At 42.3% G+C, this 26,233-nt stretch overlaps 1 protein-coding gene across 1 annotated transcript in view; it reads left to right on the plus strand.

Annotated features, from left to right (window-relative positions):
• Positions 1-6,447, plus strand: part of LOC121278390 (coiled-coil domain-containing protein 177) — a 29,911-nt gene extending 23,464 nt beyond the window's left edge. The window contains exon 3 of the mRNA XM_041188764.1: positions 4,358-6,447. Coding sequence (XP_041044698.1) covers positions 4,358-5,309 — 952 coding nt within the window. The 3' untranslated portion in view covers positions 5,310-6,447. The remainder of the gene's footprint in view (positions 1-4,357) is intronic.
• The last annotated feature ends 19,786 nt before the right edge of the window (positions 6,448-26,233 follow it).

Genomic DNA, 26,233 nt, shown 5'->3' on the forward strand with positions numbered 1-26,233 from the left:
TTCGTCTCTGCGACAAGATTTCCGTATCTCTCTTTTGCCTTGCTCACCTTCATTGCTTTCCATTTCTCTCCTGGTGTTTGACAAGGTGTTTACTAAAACCCGCTTTCACAGCCATATCTCCTTTCTCAGTGACTGTCTCCGTCTCCGACTTACCCCACGTGGATTTCAACTGAAATTCCACCCCTCATGTTTCGAACCCACCCAGGATTACAGGTATCTCCGGGACATAAAACGTTTCTCGGACTGCTGTTCCCGTCACATTCTGAGATCCACACTCAGTGCCATGCGCCGCCATATGAACACACTCGACCTCTCCCTCCAGCAGCACCGCCGTACCCTTTTTCAAAGCTGCGCGTGCCCCCAGTTTCATTTTATTCTTCGGCTCATCCGACGCCTCAACAAGAAACTTTTTCTCTTTCTCTCAAGTGCTAAGGAACGCAAGCTCCAACAACTCATCGACACCAACACCCATCTAGGACCCTCCACCCCTGCCTGTCCCTCCGTCCCCACCCCATCTTCCAATCCCAGCCCCAGCCGTGTATTCACTATACCCCCTGACCTTCCCCTCTCCGATGCTGAACATTCAGTGCTCAGCAAAGGATTTAGTTTCATACCCTTACGCCCTCACCTCAATGAATTTCGGGCTCGGCATGATGCTGAACTCTTCTTCCGCCGTCTTCGTCTCCGGGCTCACTTCTTTGGGCAGGAGTCCTCTCCCCGTTCAACGGATCCTTTTACCCACCTCCAATATTCTCCCTCCACCTGGACCCCTCCCTCTGGATTCTTACCTTCTCTTGATCTCTTCATTGAGTACTGTCGGCGCGACATTAGTCGTCTCAATTTCTCTGCTCCTCTCACCCATTCTAATCTCTCTCTCTCTCTGAACTTACTGCACTCCATTCTCTCAGGTCCAACCCTGACATTGTCATCAAACCTGCTGACAAGGGTGGTGCTGTTGTTGTCTGGCGCACTGACCTCTACCTCGCGGAGGCTGAGCGTCAACTCGCAGACACTTCCTCCTACCTCTCCCTGGACCATGACCCCACCACTGAACATCAAGCCATTGTTTCCAGGACTGTCACTGACTTCATCTCCTCTAGGGATCTTCCTCCCACAGCTTCCAACCTGATAGTCACCCAACCTCGGATGGCCAGCTTCTATCTCCTACCCAAAATCCACAAACAGAACTGCCCCGGTAGACCGATCATCTCAGCTTGCTCCTGCCCCTCGGAACTCATTTCTTGTTATCTTGACTCCCTTCTCTCTCCCCTTGTCCAGTCCCTTCCCACCTACATCCGTGATTCCTCTGACACCTTACGTCACATCAACAATTTCCAGTTCCCTGGCCCCAACCGCTTCCTCTTCACCATGGACGTCCAATCCCTCTACACCTCCATCCCCCACCAGGATGGTCTGAGGGCCCTTAGCTTCTTCCTCGAACAGAGGCCTGAACAATTCCCATTCACCACTACTCTCCTCCATCTGGCTGAACTTGTTCTCACACTGAACAATTTCTCCTTCAACTCCTCTCACTTCCTCCAAATAAAAGGTGTGGCTATGGGTACCCGCATGGGCCCCAGCTATGCTTGTCTCTTTATGGGGTATGTGGAACATTCCTTATTCCAGTCCTACTCCGGCCCCCTCCCACAACTTTTTCTCCCGTACATCGATGATTACTTCAGTGCTGCTTCATGCTCTCATCGGGACTTGGAAAAATTTATTAATTTTGCTTCCAATCTCCACCCCTCCATCATTTTCACGTGGTCCATCTCTGACACTTCCCTTCCCTTCCTTGACCTCTCTGTCTCAATCTCTGGTGATAGACTGTCCACCAATATCCGTTACAAACCCACCGACTCCCACAGCTACCTCGCCTAAAGCTCCTCACACCCCGCTTCCTGTAAGGACTCCATCCCATTCCCTCAGTTCCTTCGCCTCCGTCGCATCTGTTCCGATGATGCTACCTTCAAAAACAGTTCCTCTGACATGTTCTCCTTCTTCCTTAACCGAGGTTTTCCACCCACGGTCGTTGACAGGGCCCTCAACCGTGTCCGGCCCATCTCCCACGCATCCGCCCTCACGCCTTCTCCTCCCTCCCAGAAACATGATAGGGTCCCCCTTGTCCTCACTTGTCCTCACTTATCACCCCACCAGCCTCCGCATTCAAAGGATCGTCCTCCGCCATTTCCACCAACTCCAGCATGATGCCACCACCAAACACATCTTCCCTTCACCCCCCTGTCGGCATTCCGTAGGGATCGTTCCCTCCGGGACACCCTGGTCCACTCCTCCATCACCCCCTGCTCCTCAACTCCCTCCTATGGCACTACCCCATGTCCACGCAAAAGATGCAACACCTGCCCCTTCACTTCCTCTCTCCTCACCGTCCAAGGGCCCAAATACTCCTTTCAAGTGAAGCAGCATTTCACTTGCATTTCCCTCAACTTAGTCTACTGCATTCATTGCTCCCAGTGTAGTCTCCTCTACATTGGAGAGACCAAACGTAAACTGGGTGACCGCTTTGCAGAACACCTGCGGTCTGTCCGCAAGAATGACCCAAACCTCCCTGCCGCTTGCCATTTTAACACTCCACCCTGCTCTCTTGCCCACATGTCTGTCCTTGGCTTGCTGCATTGTTCCAGTGAAGCCCAACGCAAACTGGAGGAACAACACCTCATCTTCCGACTAGGCACTTTACAGCCTTCTGGATTGAATATTGAATTCAACAACTTTAGGTCTTGAGCTCCCTCCTCCATCCCCACCCCCTTTCTGTTTCCCCCTTCCTTTTGTTTTTTTTCCAATAAATTATATAGATTTTTCTTTTCCCACCTATTTCCATTATTTTTAAATATTTTTAAATCTTTTATGCTCCCCTCACCCCCACTAGAGCTATACCTTGAGTGCCCTACCATCCATTCTTAATTAGCACATTCGTTTAGATAATATCACCAACTTTAACACCTATGTGTTCTTTTGTTCTGTTGTTTGTGACATCTTTTGATGATCTGCTTCTATCACTGCTTGTTTGTCCCTACAACCACACCAACCCCCTCCACTTCTCTCTCTCTCTCTCTTCCCCCCCCCCCCAACACACCTTAAACCAGCTTATATTTCAACTCTTTCTTGGACTCACTCAAGTTCTGTCGAAGGGTCATGAGGACTCGAAACGTCAACTCTTTTTTTCTCCGCCGATGCTGCCAGACCTGCTGAGTTTTTCCAGGTAATTCTGTTTTTGTTTCAGAGAAAGACCTGTTTATGCCACTCTGCTTCCTGTTAACCAGCCAATCTGCTATCCATGCCAATATGTTACCCCCTACACCATGAGCTTTTATTTTCCGCAGTAATCTTTGATGTGGAACTTATATCAAATGCCTTCTGGAAATCTAAGTACAGTACATCCACCAGTTCCACTTTATCCACAGCACATGTGACTCCATCAAAGAACTGTAATAAATTGGTAGAACATGATTTTCCTTTCACAAAACCATGTTGACTGCTTGATTGCCTTGAATTTTTCTAAGTGCCCTGCTATAACATCTTTATTAATAGCTTCTAGCATTTTCCCTGTGACAGATGTTAGGCTAACTGGCCTATAGCTTCCTGCTTTCTGTCTCCCTCCCTTTTTGAATTTTGCTATTTTCAATCTAATGGAGCCTTCCCCAATGCATCAACTATCTCACTAGCCACTTCTTTCAAAACCTTAGGGTGAAATCCACCCAGACCTGGTGCCAGCCCGCAGCCTGGTGTCTGCAATTTTCCCAGGTTCCTCCCTCGCTCCCATTTCCTGATTTACAACTATTTCCAGGATGTTACTTATGTCCTCTATAGTGAAGACCGAAGCAAAATATCTGTTTAATTCAACCTACATCTCCCTCCTTTCCATTATCAGTTCCCAGACGCACTCTGCATAGGACTAATGCTTAGTTTGTTAACCCTTTTCTTATTTAAATATTTATAGAAACTCTTACTATCCATCTTTATATTACTAGCTAGCTTTCTCTTGTTTCTCTTGACTTAAATGCATAACTCAAGGCTGACACTTCGGTGCAGTGCCGAGTGAGTGCTACCCTGTTGGTATGGATGAGGCATTAAACTGAGGCTTGTCTGCCTCTAAAGAGCTCTCCCATTGTTCTGCTCAACACTTAACTCTAAACTAACACCTAAACCACATAATATGGTCATTTATTTCATTGTTGTTTGTGAGACCATCCCCCTTTCCTGCATTACTAAATGAGTAAGTGACTATACTTCAAAAGTACTTTATTAGTTATAAAGTCCTCTGGAATGTCCTGAGATCAGAAAAGATAGTATAAACACAAGCATTTCTTTTCATAAATTGAATTTCATGTATTCACAGGTGGAGGAAAGAACGGGAAATGAGACAGTCTAAAATACAGCAGGAAGTAAAACAGATGGCTGAACTACGGGAGAAAGACGTGATTTCAAAAGAAAATAAGTGGAGAATGTTGGCCGAGAAACAGGAATTAAAGAAAAAGGAAAAATTAGAACAATCAAAATACGAAGCAGAAATCCGTAAACATCATCAAAATCAGTTACGGAAACAAACCGAAACCATCAAGCAAATTACCAAAGAGCAAGAAGTACAGGTTTCACAGGCAAAGCTGTCAAATGCTGCCCAGAAGCGGCTGGTGAAAGAAATGAGCGACCAGAACAAAATCAAACTGGAGAATGAGCACGAAAAGCTGAAGCATCTGATCCTGAAAAGGGAGATTGACCATCTAACCAAGGCAGAGGAGTTAATGGTGAGGATGTCACTGGAGCGGAAGCTTTTAAAATTCAAAGAAAATCACAAACTTCTAGTGGAAGAAAAAAAGAGAGGGCTGAAAGAAAAAGCAACCAAGGAGAAAAACCAGATCCTTCAAGCCAAGTCAAGGGCTGAAAAACTAGAACAGGAACAGAAGGAACGTAAGGAAGCATTGGCAGAAATCTCTGACCTCAAAATTGAACAGGCTCAGAAAACTGTGCTGAAGAGTGTCCAAAATAAAGCCCTTCAGTCCCAGAAGACCAGATCGGAGAAAGAGAAGATCCACCAGCAGATAAAAAAGAAGGTCGAGGAGAAAGAAGAATGGCACCGACAAGCAATGGAAGAAACTATTAAGAAGAAAGACAAGAGGAGTGAAGAAATTTTGAAAGTGAAGAAAGCAACCATTGAGGAGTCCCGTCAAGTTGCCCGGGCAGCCTTCCAAATGAGGGAACGAGTGAGGGAACAGATCAACAGCCGTTCCTTTGATCAAATGGCTATGGAAGCTGAGCTATGGGCAAGCTTGGTGAAAAAGATGGCTTACTAATGTTTGAGGGGAAAAAATGAAATCCCATCAATAGAATACCTGATTTAGTTCTTTATTAGTAATGCCCCTCTAAAAAGGGATTTTTTTTGTTTCGCTTGATGACACTGGGGCAACAAGTTAATTTTTTAGGAAAGGCATAAACATGGATGATTGTATTTCAGTGAATAGCAGACCATGAGGTAATGAATTTTCTCATAAAGAAGTTAAATATTCTGGGAATCCATTGTAAAATGGCTCTGTGGAATTTGATTGTGTTGTAGAATTATAGAATTTATTGAAATGTAAACATAACTCAAAGCTTTATCATGACCACATTTGTTCTACCAGTGTTGTGAAGCTGCAGAAAACAATGATCCTTTTGTTACTTGGAAGAATGTTTGTAAAATGTTTTACTTGTGCATGTTTTAATATTTGGGCAAATGCACAGGACAAGCCCTTATTGCTACACTATTCAGGAAACAAAATCAAAAAACTGTGAACTTTGAACCATCCATAAGTTATCTTTCTCATAAGAGTGAAAGGAAAACTGCGGCCAAATTCCCTTCTACAATAGTATTCAAACTTCTTATATTCTAGTGGATCTTCCATCACATTTGCTGATAGTAATTTGCAGGATGTGCTGTGTCTTAGTGTCTGTGTTGTCATCTCATCTCCTGAGTTTCTGGTAGCATCTTTCTCTTTGCCTTTCACTGTTGCTTTCTTTAAAATGCTCTCTTCTCTTTCTTGCTCTGCCAATTGTGAGAGGGTGGCAGGTATGCGTGTTGACCAGGGAAAGGACCGATAAAATTTGGATTGCAAGATGCAATTTGGCTGGAGCTGTGAGGAAAAATAATTTGAACTGGATAGAGTTTCCCTCCTTGTGTTCCCAATCCCACGTTTTGCCTTGTGCTCCAGCTCGTGCTCCATCCTAACGCGCTCCTATTCCCATTCTATCCAGTGCATTACAGCTGTCACATACCCCTCACAGCATGCTCTGTTCTCAATCTGGTTCACCCTTCTCACTTGCCCACATCCTTCGCCCTGAACTCTCTTTTCCTTTTCTTCCCTCGATCCCTTATCTCACTGGCCCCGCCACAGCCCATTCCAGCCCAACCCACCCCACAAATCTCCTCACAGACCCCAGCCCGTCCCCACCCTCGCCGGCCCCAGCCCGTCCCCACCCTCGCCGGCCCCAGCCCGTCCCCACCCTCGCCGGCCCCAGCCCGTCCCCACCCTCGCCGGCCCCAGCCCGTTCCTCCCGACTCCTCGCTGGCCCCACCCTGTTCCCCCCGCTGACGCCATCACCGGCCCCAGCGAGGACCCCCCTCTCACTGGCCCCAGCACCACCTCCCCCACCCCACACATCAGCCCCAGCCATTTCACACCACCCCCCTCACTGGCATCAGCCCATCTCTCAGCCCCCCCACCACACTGGCCCCAGCAGTTCCCCTCCCCTCCTCCCCCAGCCAGGCCCAGCCCGTTTCTCGCCCTCCCCCCTGACGCTCATCGGCCCTGGCCTGTCTCCACCCCACTCACTGGCAGCCCCCTCACAGGCCCCATCCCAGCACTACCCTCCCCACGTCACCAGCACAAGCCTGCCCATTCCCCAAATGGCCCCAATCAGTACCCCCCCACCTCATTGGCCCCGCCCCAGCCCATCTCCCCCCACTCCCCCGCTTGCCCCTGCCCCACCCACGCCGCTTGCCCCCCACTCACCCCTGCTCACTCCTCCCCTGCTTAACCCCCACCCCTGCTTGCTCCTGCAGCCCCTTCCCTGCTTATCCCCCTCCCCACTTAAACCCCTCCCCATCCCCTGCTTGCCTACATGTGACTCCAGACCCACTGCAATGTGGTTGACTCTTTTTAAAAAAGAAGGGATGGGAAATAAATGCTGGCCTAGCCAGCGATGCCCACAATCCATGAGTGAAATTCAAAGCCTCACAATTCCTTGTATGATTGTTTCCTTTGCTATCCCTTGCATTCAGTCTTTTGTCTATGGGCCCTTGTTCTGGGTTTCTTTACTATTAGAAGCAGTGTGTTTCTATCTATTCTGTGCCCCTTCCTCCCCTCTGCTCCGTTAACCCACCTCCCCTCTTCTGCTTCATTGTCCCTCACTTCATAATTTTAAATACTTGTATCATATCATTGTAGCAAGAGAAGACCCAACTTTTCAAGTCTTTTGTATTTCTTCAGTAACCTAGTGAATCTGAATTGTATGGTTTCTGGAGCTTCAATATCCTTCCTATAATTTGGAATTTAATATTGCTGACACTACTTTGAGGTCGTACTAAGATTTTATATAGCGCATCATTATCTCTTGAAAAGTATTTTTTAAAACAGCCTTTTCAACTTGAGGTGCTATAATTAATGTCCTGTGAACCTGTACCATCTCATCTCCTTTCTGTCTTGGAGTTTTCATTCCTGCTTTTATTGGATGATCTTAATTCTGTTGTTTTACCTCTTTATATTATTTAGGGTTGAGTTGTTTGGGAAGGGAGGAAAATTGCTTTGTACAATAAATATAAGTTATACAACAATTAGCAGAGATATCACTGAAGTTATGATATAGTTCTACAAACCAAAACTTCTGGAAATAAAAAGCTTTGCCAGTATCTGAAAATAGGAAAAAACAGCTCAATATTTTGGACATAGATCCCTCATGAAAGCTTGATTACAAACATTAAGCTGTTTTTTTTCTTTTGAGGAACCAGCTATGTTTTTACAGTAATTACTGTTTACATCAGATATCTGACACGTAGAGTTTTCTTTTATCTCCCATCATCTAATTATTTTACAGCGACAGTAGTGACATCAATACCATTTTGGAATGGTGTAAGATTGGAGCTGATTAACAATCTCTCCTTGTTGCAGTTCTAGGAGGCACGCCCTTGAGCATGCTACTTCGGCACAGCTGCGGCATAAATCTTTTCATTCTTATTATAGAAATATACAAAGAGACCATTTGGCACATCATGCCTGTACTAGCTCACTAAAAGAGCTATTGATTAGTCCCCCTCCCCTGGTCTTTCCCTATGACTCTACAATTTTTCCTTTTTTAAGTAGAGTCCTTTTGAAAGTTACTATTGAGACTGCTTCCACAAATCTTTAAAGCAGCTCATTCCAGATCATAACTCAAAAGCAAGAAAAAATACCCTTCATATCACCCTCAGCTTTTTTGCCAATTATCTAAATGTATCCTACGGTTGTCGACCTTTTTGCCAGTGGAATAGAAACAAACAGAAATTGCTGTAAAAAACTCAGCAGGTCTGCTAGCATCTGTGGAGAGAGAAAGAGAGTTAATGCTTCAAGTCCAATGACTCTTCTTTGGAACAGCCAGTGGACATGGGTTCTCATCTATCTACTCTGTCAAAACCCAAAATACTGGTATCTTGGAAGATACACTCAGAAAATGTGACGAATGGACATGGTACTTTGAGGGGTACACATAAGTAGAGGATTTGGAGATGTACATTAACCAATCCTCTAGCCATGCCATGCTAGTATATCACCTCCAAACCCATGAGCCCTTCTATGATAACCTTTATGTGGTACACTGTCAAATGTCTTTTGTACATACTACACCTACTGGTTCCTTTTTAGTTACATTCTTAAACACTAATACACTTGTCAGACACAATTTCTCTTTCATAATATCATGTTGACTCTGCGTAATCACATTATGATGTTCCAATTGCCTTGTTAACACATCCTTAATAATAGATTCCAGAAATTTTCCTGATGGCTGATGTCAGACTAATTGGCTTCTAAGTTTCCTGATTTCTCTCTCCCTTCTTCCTTTAATAGCAGGTTTACATTTGCTAACTTTTCAATCCACTGAGACTGTTCTAGAATCTAGGGAATTTTGAAATATTGCAACCAATGCATTCACACTGTCTGCAATCATCTCTTTTAGAACCCTAGGATGTAGGCCTACATCCTAGGGTTGAGGGAATTTGTTGGATTTTAATTCCATCAATTTATCCGGTAATTTTCTTCAACTGATATTAATTACTTTAAGTTCATCACTCTCATTAGCCCCTTCATTTTCAATTAGTGACTTCATACTGATGTATCAATCAGTATTTTGCGGTGAGTTTATCAGAGACTGGATGTCAGATAAACACAAGAGTGGATGGAGAGTTAGAGTTGGGTGTCATCAGTGTATACACAGAACCTGGTCCTGTGTCAGCAGGTGAGATCATTGAGGGGGGCATCATATAAATGTAGAGTTGGAGAGCTCCATGGAGAAAAATGTGGGACAGGAAGAAAAAGCATTGATTTTGAGTCTTAACTCAAGCATTGATGTCTGAGAACCTACTTAATAAAAGCTAAACACTCCCATCAGTAGAATGAGATTAAGAACAGATGTAACCCTCCAGCAAAAAAAGTAATTTTAGCCAATGAAACTGGGTGTAACTATTGTTAACAATGGCTAGAACCCCAATATGAAATTTCCTGCCAGGTACCCTATACTATGGACATCGACTTGTCCAAAAAACAAATGTAATTTTAATGTGCCAATTTGCAGCTGGCCACAGTTAATTTTTTTTTTGCTTTACAGTAAGCTGTGGCATTTCCAAGCGTTTTTGCTTGCTGCCAAGGACTGGGTTTATATCAGCATCTGTAGGATTAGTGAAAGTCCTCCACGAACATTACAGGGCCTACAATTGTAACTATATAACATTTATGACAGAGAACTGCATAAACATTAAGCCTAACCAACACATCAATGAAAGCAGATCCTTAGGTAGCTGATGGGCATGTCATGTGATATGGAGTAACCCCACTGACTGTTCCCCCTTGTCTTCCTGTAGGCAAGTACATGGCTTCTGCTTGGTATATCACCATGATGTAAATTACCAATCTTGGCTATACTAAGTAGAATGCTGCTGATGTGAAATCACTTACTATCATTCTGTGACATAGCCATGACCCACCTTTACTTTTTTTCCAATTATTACTTTCTGCCTTTTCATCAGGGCTTCTCTGTGCCATGAATTATTGTGCAGCCAAGAGCTGAACAGGTACAAAGCATCTGATAATACTCCATGTGGCGATGTCAGGTGAAGAAGAATTAGATTTTATTTTTACAGGTGCAGGTGAAGATAGGATTTTATTTTTTCAAATTACTCATGTCACATGGTGCTTGCTACAATTTCTGAGCCTGGATTGGGAACGTGTGTATGTGCATGTGAGAGAAGCAATTTCGGAAGCTGCTACTTTGCAGGCAGCTTGTATAGTTCAGCCTATCCACTCTCCCACTTGAGCCATCTTCCACCTGCAGTTTGAAGGAAAATCTATCAACCAATACATAGGTACCCTGCGACAAAAGCAAATTGTATATAGCATTTGTTTGGCTCGGCTTGACAACTGAAGCTAAAAATTTATTTTCAATATTTGTCATGTTACCAACCAGTTTACTGACAGTTTGTTTCCTCTTGAGTCACCTCAATGGAAGATTCACACAGCACCTATCATACACATTTTCTCATACTTTATGACTATAGTGTTGAACTAGGTGGGAACAATTGGTACAGTTATGTCCATGAGGATGAATAAATTATGTGAAACTACCAGCACACTGCCTGGGATTTTCTCTGGCAATAAGTACTTAGAAAATCGATAGTTCTTTCTGTACGCAAGCTGGTGTAAAAACTATTCTTCCTGTACACTAACAGACAAATTGCAGCATTAGCTTTTTAGTCAGCTTGGTAGTAGACTTATCTCTGGGCCAGAAGTTTGAGTTGAATTCCATGACAAGCATTCAAGCCCACAATCTATGCTAGCTATACTGAGGGAGTTGTTGAAAGTGCTGTCCTTTGTATGAGATACCTGTCTGCCTGCCTCTTCCAATGTAAGAGATGATGCTAAAGATCCCAAAGCACCATTTAAAGAGGAGCAGGGCTAATCCGGCCATTGTTCTTCCCTCAGTTAATGCAACCAAAAACAGGTTAACTGGTCATTCATTGCATGTTTATGGATTCTTGTAGTATGTGTAATGATATTTGGCTCTAAATTTTCATTGCACTTTGTTATAAATCATTGTATGTGGAGTGCTTTGAGATATGTTAGGGCTTTTCTAACTAAGAAGAGAGCAAGTGACACCATTGGAATATTTTAGGATGTATGTTGGCTAATTTAATACTTAATTGTCTGTTTTATAGATTTTTAAAATGGCACCTTGTTACCTTTGATCAAATTTAGCTTGTGAAATAATGGACCTTCAAAACAAAAATTAGAAATTGCACTCACAATTTTGGTCTGAGTTTAATATCATGAGTATTTATAAATCAACTGCACTGCAAAGAACAGGTTTCCTCTTCAAATTGTGAAACATACAAGTCACTTTGCCACTCATGAGGAGGGCCACTTGACTTAGTAATTTTAAGTCAAATTCTGTTCTTACTATTTGGGATTTTTGTCAGAGTTTTGGAGTCAAAATTTATAATAGCTATTGGTTTGTGGAAACAGTTTGTTTTATTACATGGAGTTATTGATGTCTTGTGAGTTACAATTTGGAATTCCACCTAAACTAAATTGATGGCCTTTTTTGAGAGTTATTTGGTGAACTGTGCTTGTGGAAGTACCAGGTCGCTTTCCCCACCCTTAATAGTGCAGCCCTAATTTCTGTTACTGGGTCTCTTTTATTTTCCATATTTATATATATTTGAAATAAGTTGTACACTATTTTTATACAGAGCGAGGCTTTCCTTAAATTACATAATAGGCATTTTATTTTTATTATCAAAACTAGTGCCTGTGTACATCTTGTAATATTGTTTTTGTCTCTTTTTATGCTCCATTTATTATTGTTTGACTAATCATTTTAATAAATTATTCTTAAACAAGTGTCTTCTTATTTGCATACTTGGAGAGTGTCAAATTTGATCACCATTCTGGACTGAATTAGTAGGTCTCTGGTAACAGAATGCTACAGGTGCCCTCAGCAACCCTGGGCTAGGGATTGATAAAGTTTACTGGGGGTCGTATCCTGATATTCATCTAGTACAACCTGCTGGAAATTATGCCTAACGGACACCCCGTGAAAATAGGATTGGGCTCGGCCATTATGCCTTTCATGATAACGTATTGACATTCACTTTCTAGGTTCATGAAATGGCCAGTTTTGGGTGAGGTGACATAGGGCAGCTGGTACCTGTAAGTACCCTCATAAGAGTTGAAAGATGAGAAATGTTTCTTAATGTCTCTGTAAATCTCAATAGTAAGTATGAATGTAGGTATTTGTGGTCAATAAACATGGTGGGATTAGAGAACTTTACTCAGCTTGGTTAAAATTTAAAATTCTCTGCTTCACGCTGTTATTGAACCAAGTTTCATAAATTCCTTTTGCAAAGGATTTAGATATTTGCTTGAAAAAAAGCAATAATAAAAGATGTGAGGAGTGAGCACAAATCAGAAGGTTACAGCACAGAAAAAGGCTACTGAGTTCATTAAGTATTGTCCACAACTCACTTAGTCTAATCCCACCCTCATACTTACTGCCCTCCAATTATTTTTTATCAATACACTAATATTCCCCTCAATATCACCTTTTCAATTAATATTTTACTGCTAGTGTATCGTAGGTTCTTTGGAAAATCCACATCTACCTCATTTCCTCTATCCTCTGACTACGCAATTATCCTGATAGTTTCTGTGGAGACTAATCAAGCACTTGCATGGAGTCAATGTTTGAGCTCTGTAATTCTGTGTAGCAATATTCTATGATTTCCAGTGCAGTATTAGAGAGTTGTTAGATATCTGTCCTGACAAAGTCAATGCCAGTAATCACCATTCCTTAGTATTTTCAAACACTACTCCTAATTAGCCACTTCTGAGACACTATATAAAATGGTCTTGGTAACCTTTTCAGTGTGATATTGGCACACCATTGCTAGGAAACCATCTTTTTGTTTTCTTTTACATTGACCAGAGGAAAGTCAATCTAATGAAAGGTCATTAATCTGAAGCATTAACTCTGATCCTCTCTCCAGAGACGCTGCCAAACCTGCTAAGTATTTTCAGCATCTGTCGTGTCTTGCTTTTGTGCTGAAGATTAATAATTACAGCTCTTACACTGGATTCCAAGAGATAAGTGAGTTTACTCAGCCTCTGGTTTACATTTTCAGAGAAGAATGGGTGGTCAACTTGCCTCTAATTAGTACTTGGCAGGCCGCTCTGGCCAACTCCCTCTCACTAGACTGCTGCTAATCAGTAGGAATAGAGAGTAGAACATTCTACAGTTCACAAGAGCTTCATGTTACCAATGATAGTAAATAGCATGACAGTATCTATTTCAGTAAATTGAGACAAAGTCAGTGCCTGAATAAACCATTGTTTCATTCTCTGCATCAACAGCTAATTTAAATAGGAGCTATATTCCATATGCCCTAAATATTACAAATAAAGGGAGATACCTTTACACTTTTAGTTCAGCTTTCCATTGTCACATTTTTAAAAAATTCCTTGAAGGTCTGATTGAGGGACAGGTGATGTATCCAAATCTTTCCTGGTACTAAGTGGAATTTTAAAAAATATTTGACATGATTCTGTTTTGAACAATTCATCCTATGCATTGCTCTTTCCCTTTCTACATTCCATGTCTGGGAGAGTCAGCCTCTGTAGCACTTCTGGACCCTGCTGTCAATGTGGAGATCCAAAATCTAAAAGTGAGGTTGGGACCCTCATTTACTTTAATTAACCTGCAGCTGTCACCCAATAGCACATTTGAGAATAATCTTTTTCTGGGTCTATGTTATATTTTGAGGTTTTCAAAGTGTGCTGAACCCAAGAAAATACCTAATCAGCCATACTCACTAGGTAGGTTCTCTGTGATCTGGAGTGCAAGTTTCTGTCTAATATCTAAATAATAGAGATACAAGAATTAAAACAACACTCACTCTGTACACTAACTATTGGAATGTATAACTTGATTCTCCTCTTTAAAAGCAAACTGAATATGCAATCTTAACAGAGCAAGGGTCAGACTTTGGCTTTATTTACATAAGGCAGATGAATAAACAGTTTCATAATATTACCCTCAACACATAAAAGAAAGACAATGCTTGATTTTACTCTAACCATGGACTTTAAACCGAAGTTAATATGCTGCAGACTCTAATAATTTTTTTTTGTTCTTGGGATGTGAACATCACTGACAAGGCTAGCGTTTATTGCCCATCCCTAATTGCCCTTGTGAAGGTGATGGTGAACCACCTTGAACTTCTGCAGTTTATCTAGTGTAGGTACACCCAAAGTGCTTTTTTTCTGATGCAACTGAGTGGCTAGCTAGACCATTTCAGAAGGCAGTTAAGAGTCAACCATGTTGATGTGGGTCTGGAGTCACATCTAGACTAGACCAGGTAAAGACAGCAGATTTCCTCACCTGAAATACATTAGTGAACCAGAAATGTGCTTACAACAATCAGTAGTTTCATTATAATTATTAATGAGACTAGCATTTTATTCCAGATTTATTTATTTATTAATTGAATTTAGATTTCCCCAGCTGCCTATTGCTAAATATTGCTAGGCGAACTTTAAAACTTATACGGGTTTGCACCAGTTGCTCATGAGATTAAAATATTAATGTAGACTGGACTGTCTGGTAAAACAGGATTCCCATAGAATGCAATCTCATCTCTTGAACTGGTACTGAAACAAATGATAGTAGATGACTGCATCTTTCAAATACGTTAGATCAAACAACCCTTCATTAATGTTGAAATAGTTAACCTGAACTTTGACAATAGCAGGATTTTTGTGATTAAATACAACAGCTCTGACCAATAAAACCATTCACACTTCATCTCGCAAATCAGTCCCACTGTTGGTTGTAGAAAATCACACAGTTGTAGAGTTCTGGCAGCCAAATTCTCTAACGTCACTTTTTGCTTGCCTGTTGAAATATACTTTTGGGATATTAACTTTTTACCTGCTATGTCTAGCAATACAAAATAAAATGTTAAAAGAATTAACAGAGGCAAGTTCCATGTCAGTCACAGTCAACAGTTGCTGTTGATTTGCTTGCACCAGGAAGTTCAGCTAGCAGCAAAAGAAAGGCACATGTATGACTGACTACACTCCAGGGGAGTAGAAGACTTGTAAGGATAGAATTAAAATTTGCTGAATAGCTGGTAAAAGGGGCACTGATTTCATTAGTATCTAGAAACCCTTAGGGAAGAAAGAAGAGTTGTGTCATTTTTGTTTTCATCGCAAGCAAGCGACAGAATTATTTACATATTGTTTTATACTGTTTACACACACTTTCAAGAAACCAGTTCCTTTTAAATCATAAGAGGAAGGACCACAGAGACACCAACCTGTGTACTGATAACGCTAGTGCACTTCCTTGTGGCTAATGAGGTCTGAGTGTGGTGGTTTAAGTTTAGGGTAGGATCTTCCGGTCGGCGACCGGGGGCAGAGCCCGCTCGCTGACACACAAAATGACGTGGGCTGATGTTGGGTGGAACTCCCGACGCCACCCTGCATCATTTCCATTTTCAGGTTGGCGGGGGTGCAGCCGAGGCCATTGAAAAACTAATTAAGATCGTTAATGGACCTGCCCGTCCAACCTTAAGGTTGGTGGGCAGGCCGGGAGTTCTGGCGGGCTTCGGAAAAAGCATGAAACCTCATCCACGGGCGGCATGAGGTTTCATGAGGGTATTTAAATTTTCAAGAAACGTTTCAATAAAACTTGTGGACATGTTCCACCTCATGTGACAGTGTCATATGAGGGGACATGGCAGGGAAAATTTTTAAATATGTTTAATAAAAGTTTTAAATGGGAGCTGATCTCCCTGAGGCAGCACTTCGTCTCAGAGAGATCTTTGCGCTCTTTCGCGCGCATGCACGGTAGAGCGCAATCCCGGCTGAGGGCATAGCGCTTCCTGGTGGACGTCACGCTGGGCGGGCCTAATTTGGCCTGCCAACATAAAATGGCGCGCCCCAATTGGGGGCGCCAATCGGAGGCGCACCTTCTCCCGCACTTCCCCCTCCAATGGGGGGAAAATTTTTCCCTTATTGCAAAGTTGGTCTGTTTCTTTAAGACCTTTTCTCTAAATAGGGACATCTGGGTAAGTGCAGTTACTTAAACTAAGGCCAGAGGGAATTGTAACTGGTTTCACATTTCAGGGCCCTGATTAAGATTATTTGGCATATTTTATATATATTTGTGTGTATAGTTTATGTATATTTGTCACACCTGCATCCACTTCCTATGTCAGCTATAAATTCTTATACCCACATATATAATGGAGGCTGCCTATGGAATCTGTAATAATACACTTCTACTAGTGGCAACATTGTAGTGCTTCAGCTGGTACTGCAAAAGCTACTCAAATCATCTCTTTCTCTGTTTTTGTATTGTTATATGTTCTGCTGTTTAGCTATAAATAATATCAGTTGTATACAAAAGACCTTAGCATGCCAACTGAATTATATTTGCACAATGTTGTCCATTTATCCATGCTCGCTAACCTTGCATCAACTGTAAACTACGCTGCAACACCATGATAAATATTATTTAAATTGTGTGTATGCGTGTGAGAATTACATGTCATTTCTGCTGAATATACCTCCAATTTAAGACCCAGGAGTGAAGACGCTTTGGTAAACTTAACTTTGATCTTTCAATTTGGCCGCCTTGTTTTGTCAATTGCAGCTACTGAAGTGCTCAACTTCAGTGGTTTTTTTTCACCCTTTTGTTTCTTCCCAAGAGGGAAGTCTGATGGAAGCAATGGATCAATGTTTTGGTAAGACCAGCAGCAGTTTGTTGCATTTCTTTTTACCTAGAGGACAAGACTCCTTTTCTCACCCTTTCAGTTGTTCTCTTCATGCAAAGTTTCAGAGCAGAAACAGAAAATGTTCTCCCCAATTCCTCATCCCACCTCACTGAGTGCTAAGTCTTCTGTGGAGATGTGAACCTAAGGCCCTATCTGTTTTGTCAGGTCGATAAAAGATCACATGGCACTATTTAAGAAGAGAAAGGGAGATCTCTTGGCATCCCAACATCACTAAAACAGATGACCTGGTCATTTATTTCATTGTTGTTTGCGGGACCTTGCTATGCACAAGTTGGCTGTCCTAAATTGGTTCTGAAGAAGGGTCATACGGACTCGAAACATTAACTTTGTTTTTCTCTCTCCAAAGATGCTGTCAGACTGCTGAGTTTTCCCAGCATTTTCTGTTTTTGTTGGCTGTCTTATTCCCTTACATTACAAGAGTGACTACATTTCAAAAATAATTGGCTGTAAAGCACTTTGAGACATGCTGAGATTGTGAAAGGCACAATATAAATGCAGGTTATTTGTCCTCTTATTCAGGAAAGAAGCAATGAAAATACCTGACATTGCAACAGCAACGTTTCTAAATTCAGCCTCTGTTCTACTCAATTGGATTTGGTTTTCCGATGAAGCTTTACAATGCCCTAGTCAGATCTCATACTTAAGAACGGTATGCACAGTCTAGTCACCACATGTCAAAATGATCATGACTACAACAGAGATTGTGGAGAAGATCAACACAAGTGATCCTAAGTGTAAAGTGGATGAATTGTGAGGAAACATTACAGAAGCTCAGGTTCTACAGTTTTTAAAGAGGGAGGCTGAAATATCTAAAATATTAACTGGTATCGATAGGACAAATTAAGAATGCCATTCAGGATAGCAAAAATGGGCATAAACTTATTTAGTGAAAAATAAATTTGGAGTGATCATAGTGAAGAATTTCTTTACTAAATCAGAAACGTTTGGAATAATCTAAATAAGATGGTGGAATGAAAGGAGCAGCGTAGTTGAATGCTGTGGTACTGGCCACTAGAAAGACGAACCATGTGCCTAATGTCCTTTCCTGATATTTGAATGTCTTTAGTGTTTTGCATTTAGACCTTTAAATATCTTCACTCTCAGTACCTTTAAACATATTCACTCTCGGAACAGAAATTTCATGAGGGCTAGATTAGTCAAACTCATGTTGACAGCCTATCAGTTATACAGATGTCACAGTCCAATATACAAATTCTGAAATACTAGTGTTATGTTTTTTTTTATTCTTTCACAGCATGTGGGCATCACTGGCTAGCCCAGCATTTATTGCCTATCTCTTATTGCCCTTGAGAAGGTGGTGATGAGCAGCCTTCTTGAACTGCTGTAGGCCATGCGGTGTAGGTAGACCCACAGTGCTCTCACAAAGGGAATTCCAGGATTTTGACCCAGTGACAGTGAAGGAATGGTGATATAGTTTCAAGTCAAGTTGGTGTGTGGCTTGGAGGGGAACTTGCAGGTGGTGGCGTTCACATACATCTACTGCCCTTATCCTTCCAGGTGGTAGAGGTCTCGGGTTTGGAAAGTGCTGTCCAAGGAGCCTTGGTGAGTTGCTGCAGTGCATCTTGCAAATGGTACACATTACTGCCACTGTCAGTGGTAGATGGGGTGCCAATCAAGAGGGTTACATTGTCCTGGATGGTGTCAAGCTTCAAGTGTTGGAGCTGCACTTATCCAAGCAAGTGGAGAATATTTCATCACATTCCAACTTGTGCCTTATAGATGGTGGAAAGGTTTTAGGGAGTCAGAAAGTGAGTTACTCGCCACAGAATTCCCAGCCTCTGACCTGCTCTTGTAGCCACAGTATTTATATGGCAGATTCAGTTCAGTTTCTGGTCAATGGTAACCCCTAGGATGTTAATGCAGGGGGATTCAGCAATGGTAATGCCATTGAATGTTAGGGGGACATGAATAGATTCTCCCTTGTTGGAGCTGATCATTGCCAAGCATTTGTGTGGCACAAATGTTATTGCCACTTATCAACACCTGCCTGAATGTTGCCCAGGTCTTGCTACATATAGACAAGAATTACTTCAGCATCTGAGGAGTTGCAAATGGTGCTAAAGATTGTGTAATCATCAACAAACCACTTCAGATTTAATGATGGAGGGAAGGTCAAAGCTGAAGATGGTAATGCTGAGGACACTACCTTGAGGAACTCCTGAAGCATTGTCCTGGGACTAAGATACTTGAGCTCCAACAAGGACAACTATCTTCCTTTGTGCCAGCTTTGATTCCAACTAGTAGAGTTTTCCTCCTGATTCCCATTCACTCCAGCTTTGCTAGGGCTCCTCGATGCCACACTCAGTCAAAAGATGCCTTGATATCAAGGGCAGTCACTCTCACCTCACTTCTTGAGTTCAGCTCTTTTGTCCATGTTTGGACTAAGGCTATAACGAGGTCAGGATCTGAGCGGCCCTGGTGGAACCCAAACTGAGTGTCAGTAAACAGGTTAATGATGAGGGAGTGCCACTTGATAGCACTGCCAACGACCCCTTCATCACCTTGCTGATGATTGCAAGTATTCTGAATGGCGGCAGTTGGCCACATTGGCTTCGTCCTGTATTTTTATATACAGGACATACCTGGGCAATTTTCCACATTGCCAGGTAGATACAAGTGTTGTAGCTGCACTGCAACAGCTTGGCTAGCAGCACAGCTAATTCTGGAGCATAAGTCTTCAGTACTCTTGCCAGAATGCTTTCAGGTCCTTTGCAGTATCAAGTGCCTTCAACCAATTGTTGATATCATTTGGAGCGAATCGAATTGGCTGAAACTGGCACTGAAACTGTGATGGTAGGTACCACAGAAGGAGGCAGAGATGGATCATCCAATCAACACTACTGGCTGAAGATGGTTGCAAATGCTTCAGCCAGTACTGACGTGCTGGACTCTCCCATAATTTAAGATGAACATAAGAAATAGGAGCAGGAGTAGGCCATTCAGCCCCTCAAGCCTGCCCTACCATTCAATAAGAGCATGACTGATCTGCCCCAGGCCTCAAATCCCCTTTTGTGCCAGCTCCTCATAGTCTTCAACTCCCTAAAATTTCAAAAATCTATTTACCTCCTCTTTAAATACTTTCAGTGATCTAGCCTCCACAACTCTCTGGGGTAGAGAATTACAGACATTCACTACCTTCTGAGAGAAGAAATTCCTTCGCATCTCAGTTTTAAGCAAGTGTCCCCTTATCCTGCAACTATGTCCCCTAGTTCAGGATTCCCCAGCTAATGGAAACATCTTTTCAACATCTACCCTGTCAAGCCCCTTCAGAATCTTGTATGTTTCAAAAAGATCACCCCTCATTCTTCTAAACTCTAATGAATAAAGACCTAACCTGTTTAGTCATTCTTGATAAGTCAATCCCTTCATCCCAAGAATCAGCCTAGTGAATCTCTTTTGAACTGCCTCCAATGCCAGTATATCCTTTCTTAAATATGGGGACCAAAACTGTATACAGTACTCCAGGTGCGGCCTCACCAACACCCTGTAGAGTTGTAACAATACTTCCCTATTTTTAAACTTCAAACCCTTAGCAATACAGACCAAAATTCCATTTGCCTTCTTAATTACTTGCTGCACCTGCATGCTAACTCTTTGTGTTTCATGCACAAAAACACTCTAGGTCCCTCTGTGCTGCACTTTTTTGGAGTCTCTCCATTTAAATGATAGTCTGCCTCTTGATTCTTCCTACCAAAGTGCATGATCTCACAATTTCTTACATTAAACTCCACCTGCCAAGTTTTTGCCCACTCACTCAACCTATCCATAACCCCTTGCAAATTCCTTGTCCTCATCACAATATGCCTTCCCACCTATCTTTGTATTGTCAGCAAATTTGGATACATTACTCTCTTCCCCCTTTTCCAAGTCATTAAGATAGATAGTAAATAATTGAGGCCCTAGGGCCAATCCTAGCGGCACTCCACCAGTTAGGTCTTGGGGATATTTGTGGAATCTCCTACTTCAGTTGGTTGTTTGATTGTTCACCACCTTTCACAACTGGATGTGACAGGATTGCAGAGCTTAGATCTGATCTGTTGGTTGTGGGTTTGCTTAGCTCTGTCTATTGCACGCTGCTTCTGCTGTTTAGCTTGCAAGTAGTCCTGTGTTGTAGCATCACCGGGTTGACACCTCATTTTTAGGTATGACTGGTGCTGCTCCTGGCATGTTCTCCTGCACTCTTCATTGAGCTATATCTCCCGACTCTTTGCATAGTGCCATGGGGGTCATAGTCCGATGGGATCCTCCATGCTATTATTTAATCAAAAAAGTTGCAATGTTTGGACATATTCCTTTTGCCTGCAGAAGTCGCCACTTTCAGACCTGAAATGTATCCATCCTACTTCAAATTACCATAGAAAGGTAAAGGATCCCAAAAATTTGAACAACAGGTGAAGCTAGCCATTTCATTCTGCTACTCTGCAGTGTGTTCTATTAACAGGATGCTGCTGTCAAGCCAAAAAGACATTCTGCCTACCACCCAAGTGAGTCGTATAGTAGGTGAATATCAGTGTCAGTGCAATGCCAGTAGGCCGTACATCCCAATGACTGGTGGATCGAGCAGCACTTCTTTCAGCTGTTCCCAACAGGCAGAGTACTGACTGTACTCAACTAACCTGTGCTTGTAAAACTCAGAACATAATGTCTAACATTGGATGTGATTCTGTGATTGAACAGCATTTGCTGAACCATGCCGAGTGTGCTAACAATTACACTAATTTAAGATTATCAGTTGGGCTTGCAATGTGGCTCACTTACACTTTCTAGGAGCTAAATGTATTCATATGCAGGGACCTGTTTTCTGCAGACGAAAGGAATATGTCCAGACATTGCACCTTTTTTGAATAAACAAAAGCTTGGCTCCCTGGTGCATTTTGCCATGGCAACATCTCAACCAGTCAGAGCTAACTTATCAACAAATCAGCCCCCATTTTCTCCTGCAGTATAAATTGTTGTTCCTTTTGAAATTTAGCATTCTTGCATCTGTCCTAATGACTGCAAAATGAAAAGCTTCGACAGCATGTCTCATTTTTCGGCAATACTCAAGTTCTGTTCTACCAAGCAACTAACTTTAGTGAATTTGCGGTCAATCTATGCATCATTGTTCTCCAGGAGATGATGAAAGCATTGATTCAAATAAGATAGATCAAGTGTTGATTCAAATAAGATAGATTTCTTTCAGAAAATAACAATGTAGGTCCTGTTGTGTGAGTAATTTGAGACATGGTGACTTTGGTCCAAAGCTCTCCATTACTGGGAGTTTTCCCCAACTCATCTCTGGATCTGTTGTTGACTAATTGATAGCAACTGATTGCTAGGAGCTGTCAACAACTTCATTATTGTTGTAACATCTGCCTACCAGGATGACTGAAGGCAAACTAGATCTGTGGTCTTTTTTGTTTAGTAATACCTATAAGACTCCAGGAAATTGTTCCCTTAAAATAGAAAATAGACCCAGGCGTAAACACAGACCAAATTAAACCATTATATAAAAACAAAAAACCGCGGATGCTGGAAATCCAAAACAAAAACAGAAACAGAAATACCTGGAAAAACTCAGCAGGTCTGGCAGCATCGACGGAGAAGAGCACAGTTGATGTTTCGAGTCCTCATGACCCTTCAACAGAACTACATCCGCAGTTTTTTGTTTTTAATCTCTGTTTAATTGCCTGCCACTTCTCTTCAAGAAATGCCTACCTTGAAGTTTTGTTCTACTCTCCGTCAGGATTTTCAAATATATTTCACCCCTTTCCTATTTTTACTTAGTTCTGTTGAAGGGTCATGAGGACTCGAAACATCAACTGTACTCTTCTCCGCCGATGCTGCCAGACCTGCTGAGTTTTTTCAGGTATTTCTGTTTCTGTTTTTGTTTCAAATTAAACCATTGTTAGAGTAAGGATGCAGGAGATTGGGAGAACTGTCACTGTGTCAAAGCCTCCTGAAATGTCCATGTGGCACAGAGTTACCTCAGTCTGCCACGTCTTATAGAATGATGCAGGACAAGAGACCATTTGGCTATTCATGCTTGTGAAGGCTCTTTGGTAGAGCTATCTAACCAGTCCCATTTCTCTGCTCCTTCCCTTTAGACCTTTATTCTCTTCAAGTATTTATCAAATTCTCTTCTGAATTTTGCTACTCAATCTGCTTCCACCACCCTTTCAGGCAGTGCATTTCATATCACAACTTGCTGCATGGGGGAAAAAAGGTTTGCTCGTTTTGTCTCCAGTTCTTGGTGTTTTAGTCCCTAAACATGAGAGGAAAACAACTGCACTTAAGCCTGCACACTTCAAAATTGTGAAAAGGATAGATCGAGTAGTTACAGGCCAATCAGCCTAACCTTGGTGGAGGGCAGATTATGGAAAAAATCCTGAGGGACAGCTTAATCATCATTTAGAAAGGCATAGATTAATCAAAGGCAACACAGATCTATCAAGGGAAGGTTGTACCTGACTAACCTAATTGAATTTTTTGAGGAGGGTTTGTGATGTAGTTTACATAGAGTTTAGCAAGGCTTTTTCAGGCCCAACATCCAGATGGATCAGAAAAGTAAAAGCCCAGTCAAACAAAGGGCAACTAGCAGTCATCTCAGCTCCAGAACATCACTGCAAGAGTTCCTCAGGATAGTGTCCTTGGCCCAACTATCTGCAGCTGCTTCATCAATGACTTTTCTTCCATCATAAGGTCAGAAGTGGGGATGTTCGCTGATGATTGCACAATGTTCTGCACCATTCGCAACTCCTCAGATATTGAAGCAGACCATTTTTAAAAATTATTCATTCACAGGATGTGGACTTCACTGGCTAGGCCAGCATTTAATGCCCATCTACAGTTGCCCTTTAGAAGGTGGTGGTGAGCTGCCTTCTTGAACCGCTGCAGTCCATGTGGTGCAGGCACACCCACAGTGCTGTTAGGGAGTTCCAGGATTTTGACCCAGCGACAGTGAAGGAACGGCGATATATTTCCAAGTCAGGATGGTGAGTGGCTTGGAGGGGAACTTCCAATTGATGGCGTTCCCATCTATCTGCTGCCCTTGTCCTTCTAGATGGTGGTGGTCATGTGTTTGGAAGGTGCTGTCTGAGAAGTCTTGGTGAATTTCTGCAGTGCATCTTGTAAATGATACGCACTGCTGCTACTGGGCGGTGATGGTGGAGGGAGTGAATGTGTTTGGATGTGGGGCCAATCAAGTGGGCTGCTTTGTCCTGGATGGTGTCAAGCTTCTTGAGTGTTGTGGGAGCTGCACTCATCCAGACAAATGGGGAGTATTCCATCGCACTCCTGACTTGCACCTTACAGGTGGTGGACAGGCTTTGGTTAAGAAGGTGAGTTACTCCTCACACAATTCCTAGCCTCTAACTAGCTCTTGTAGCCACTGTATTTATATGGCTTGTCCAGTTCAGTTTTTGGTCAATGGTAACCCCCAGGATGTTGATAGTAGGGGATTCGGTGATGGTAATGCCATTTATCATCAATGGGCGCTGGTTGGATTCTCTCTCATTGGAGATGGTCATTGCCTGACACTTGTGTGACCAAAAGGCTCCCAGTGGGGATCTGCAGGAGAGGTGATCTTATTGAACCACATGAGATCCTGAGGAGACTTAACAAGGTGGCTACTGAGAGGATGTTTCTCCTTGTGGGAGAGGCCAGAACTAGGGGCACAGTTTTAAAAGCAATGGGACTCTTAAGACGGAGATGAAAAGAATTTTTTTTCTCTTGGGTCATTAATCTGTGGAATTCTCTTCCCTAGAGAGCATTGGAGGCTGGGTCATTGAATATTTTTAAGGCTGAGATAGATTCTTGATTGATAAGGGAGTCAAAGAGTGTAGAGGATAGGCAGGAAAGTAGAGTTGAGATCACAATCAGATCAGCCATGATCTTATAAAATGGCGGATCAGGGCCTTGGGGTCGAATGGCCTGCTTTAATCCTAATTTCATCTGTGCTGCAACCTACAAGGCTAAGGAACAGAGGCTTGAAGCTGGGACTAGGCTTAATAGCTCTTCCTTGTCTGCCATGGATAAGATGGGCAGAATGTCATCCTCCTGTGGCGTAAATTTCTATAAATCTCTAACTATGGCGCCAAGTTCAGGGGAAATCCTTATGTGTGTTAAGTTTCAACAGTGGAGTGAGGTAATTCACCCCCTAAGTAAACTTTATACCTGTATTCACCTCCTGTTTGCTTTACAAGAGTGATTCAGCCCCTGTATATTTTATACCAATAATTCAGTCCTAAGCCTGTTGAAAGTAATTCAGCCCTATGCAAAAAAAGACACTCATAATTTATCCCTTACTATGGTCTATATTAGTAAACCCCTTAGTATGCTTCACATTAGTAATTCACCCCCTAAATAAGCTTTATATTAATAAAAACAGTACTTGCTCACTCTGCCTTTGCATACTGTCCTCTTATGTGTTTAAGCATTTATCTATTTCAATTGATTTCACTTCTCTGTCAGTGAAGTCATATGCATTTCACTCAGAGTTACTGACACTTAGGAGATGGAGGTGGCTGCAGCCTCAAATCTACACGTGGGAAGGTTAGATGTTGTGTTGGGTGGAAAGCAGAGTTCATATCCTATGACACCAGTTGGCTTCCCTCCATCCATGATCTTGTTGACTGTCTCAGTTGGGAGCAAAATGGTGATTTTTTTTTTCTCTTCCTGTTCAGCTCAGAGTAAGTATTTTAATTTTGCAGGGAGAATAGAAATAAAAAATGGCAAACACTGAAAGAATGAAGTTGGAATACAGAACATTCTGGAAATACACATCAGGACTGTCAATACCTGAAGAGGGCAGAACCCTTTATCAGAATTAGGACAAGGGATTTTGCCTTAAACATTAATTTGCATTTTTCCCTTTTAGATTTCTTTACTCAACAAGGATGTGCTGGATTGCTCTAGTGGCATCAACTAAACACAAATAAATCTACCAGTCCCTTTTTAGCTGGGTAGAACTATTAAGAACTTAACCATAAGAAAAAGGAAACTTAGAAAACTAAATAATATTATTGCTAGTATCTACTATACATCCAGTACGCACTGGCTGTGGAAGGCCTCAAATCTGTGTGTAATGGAACGAGAGGACATTGCCTGTTTGACTTGTCCTCATGATGCCTCCTGCCCCCC

The sequence above is a fragment of the Carcharodon carcharias genome, chromosome 5 (assembly GCF_017639515.1).
Source record: "Carcharodon carcharias isolate sCarCar2 chromosome 5, sCarCar2.pri, whole genome shotgun sequence".
NCBI lineage: Eukaryota > Metazoa > Chordata > Chondrichthyes > Lamniformes > Lamnidae > Carcharodon > Carcharodon carcharias.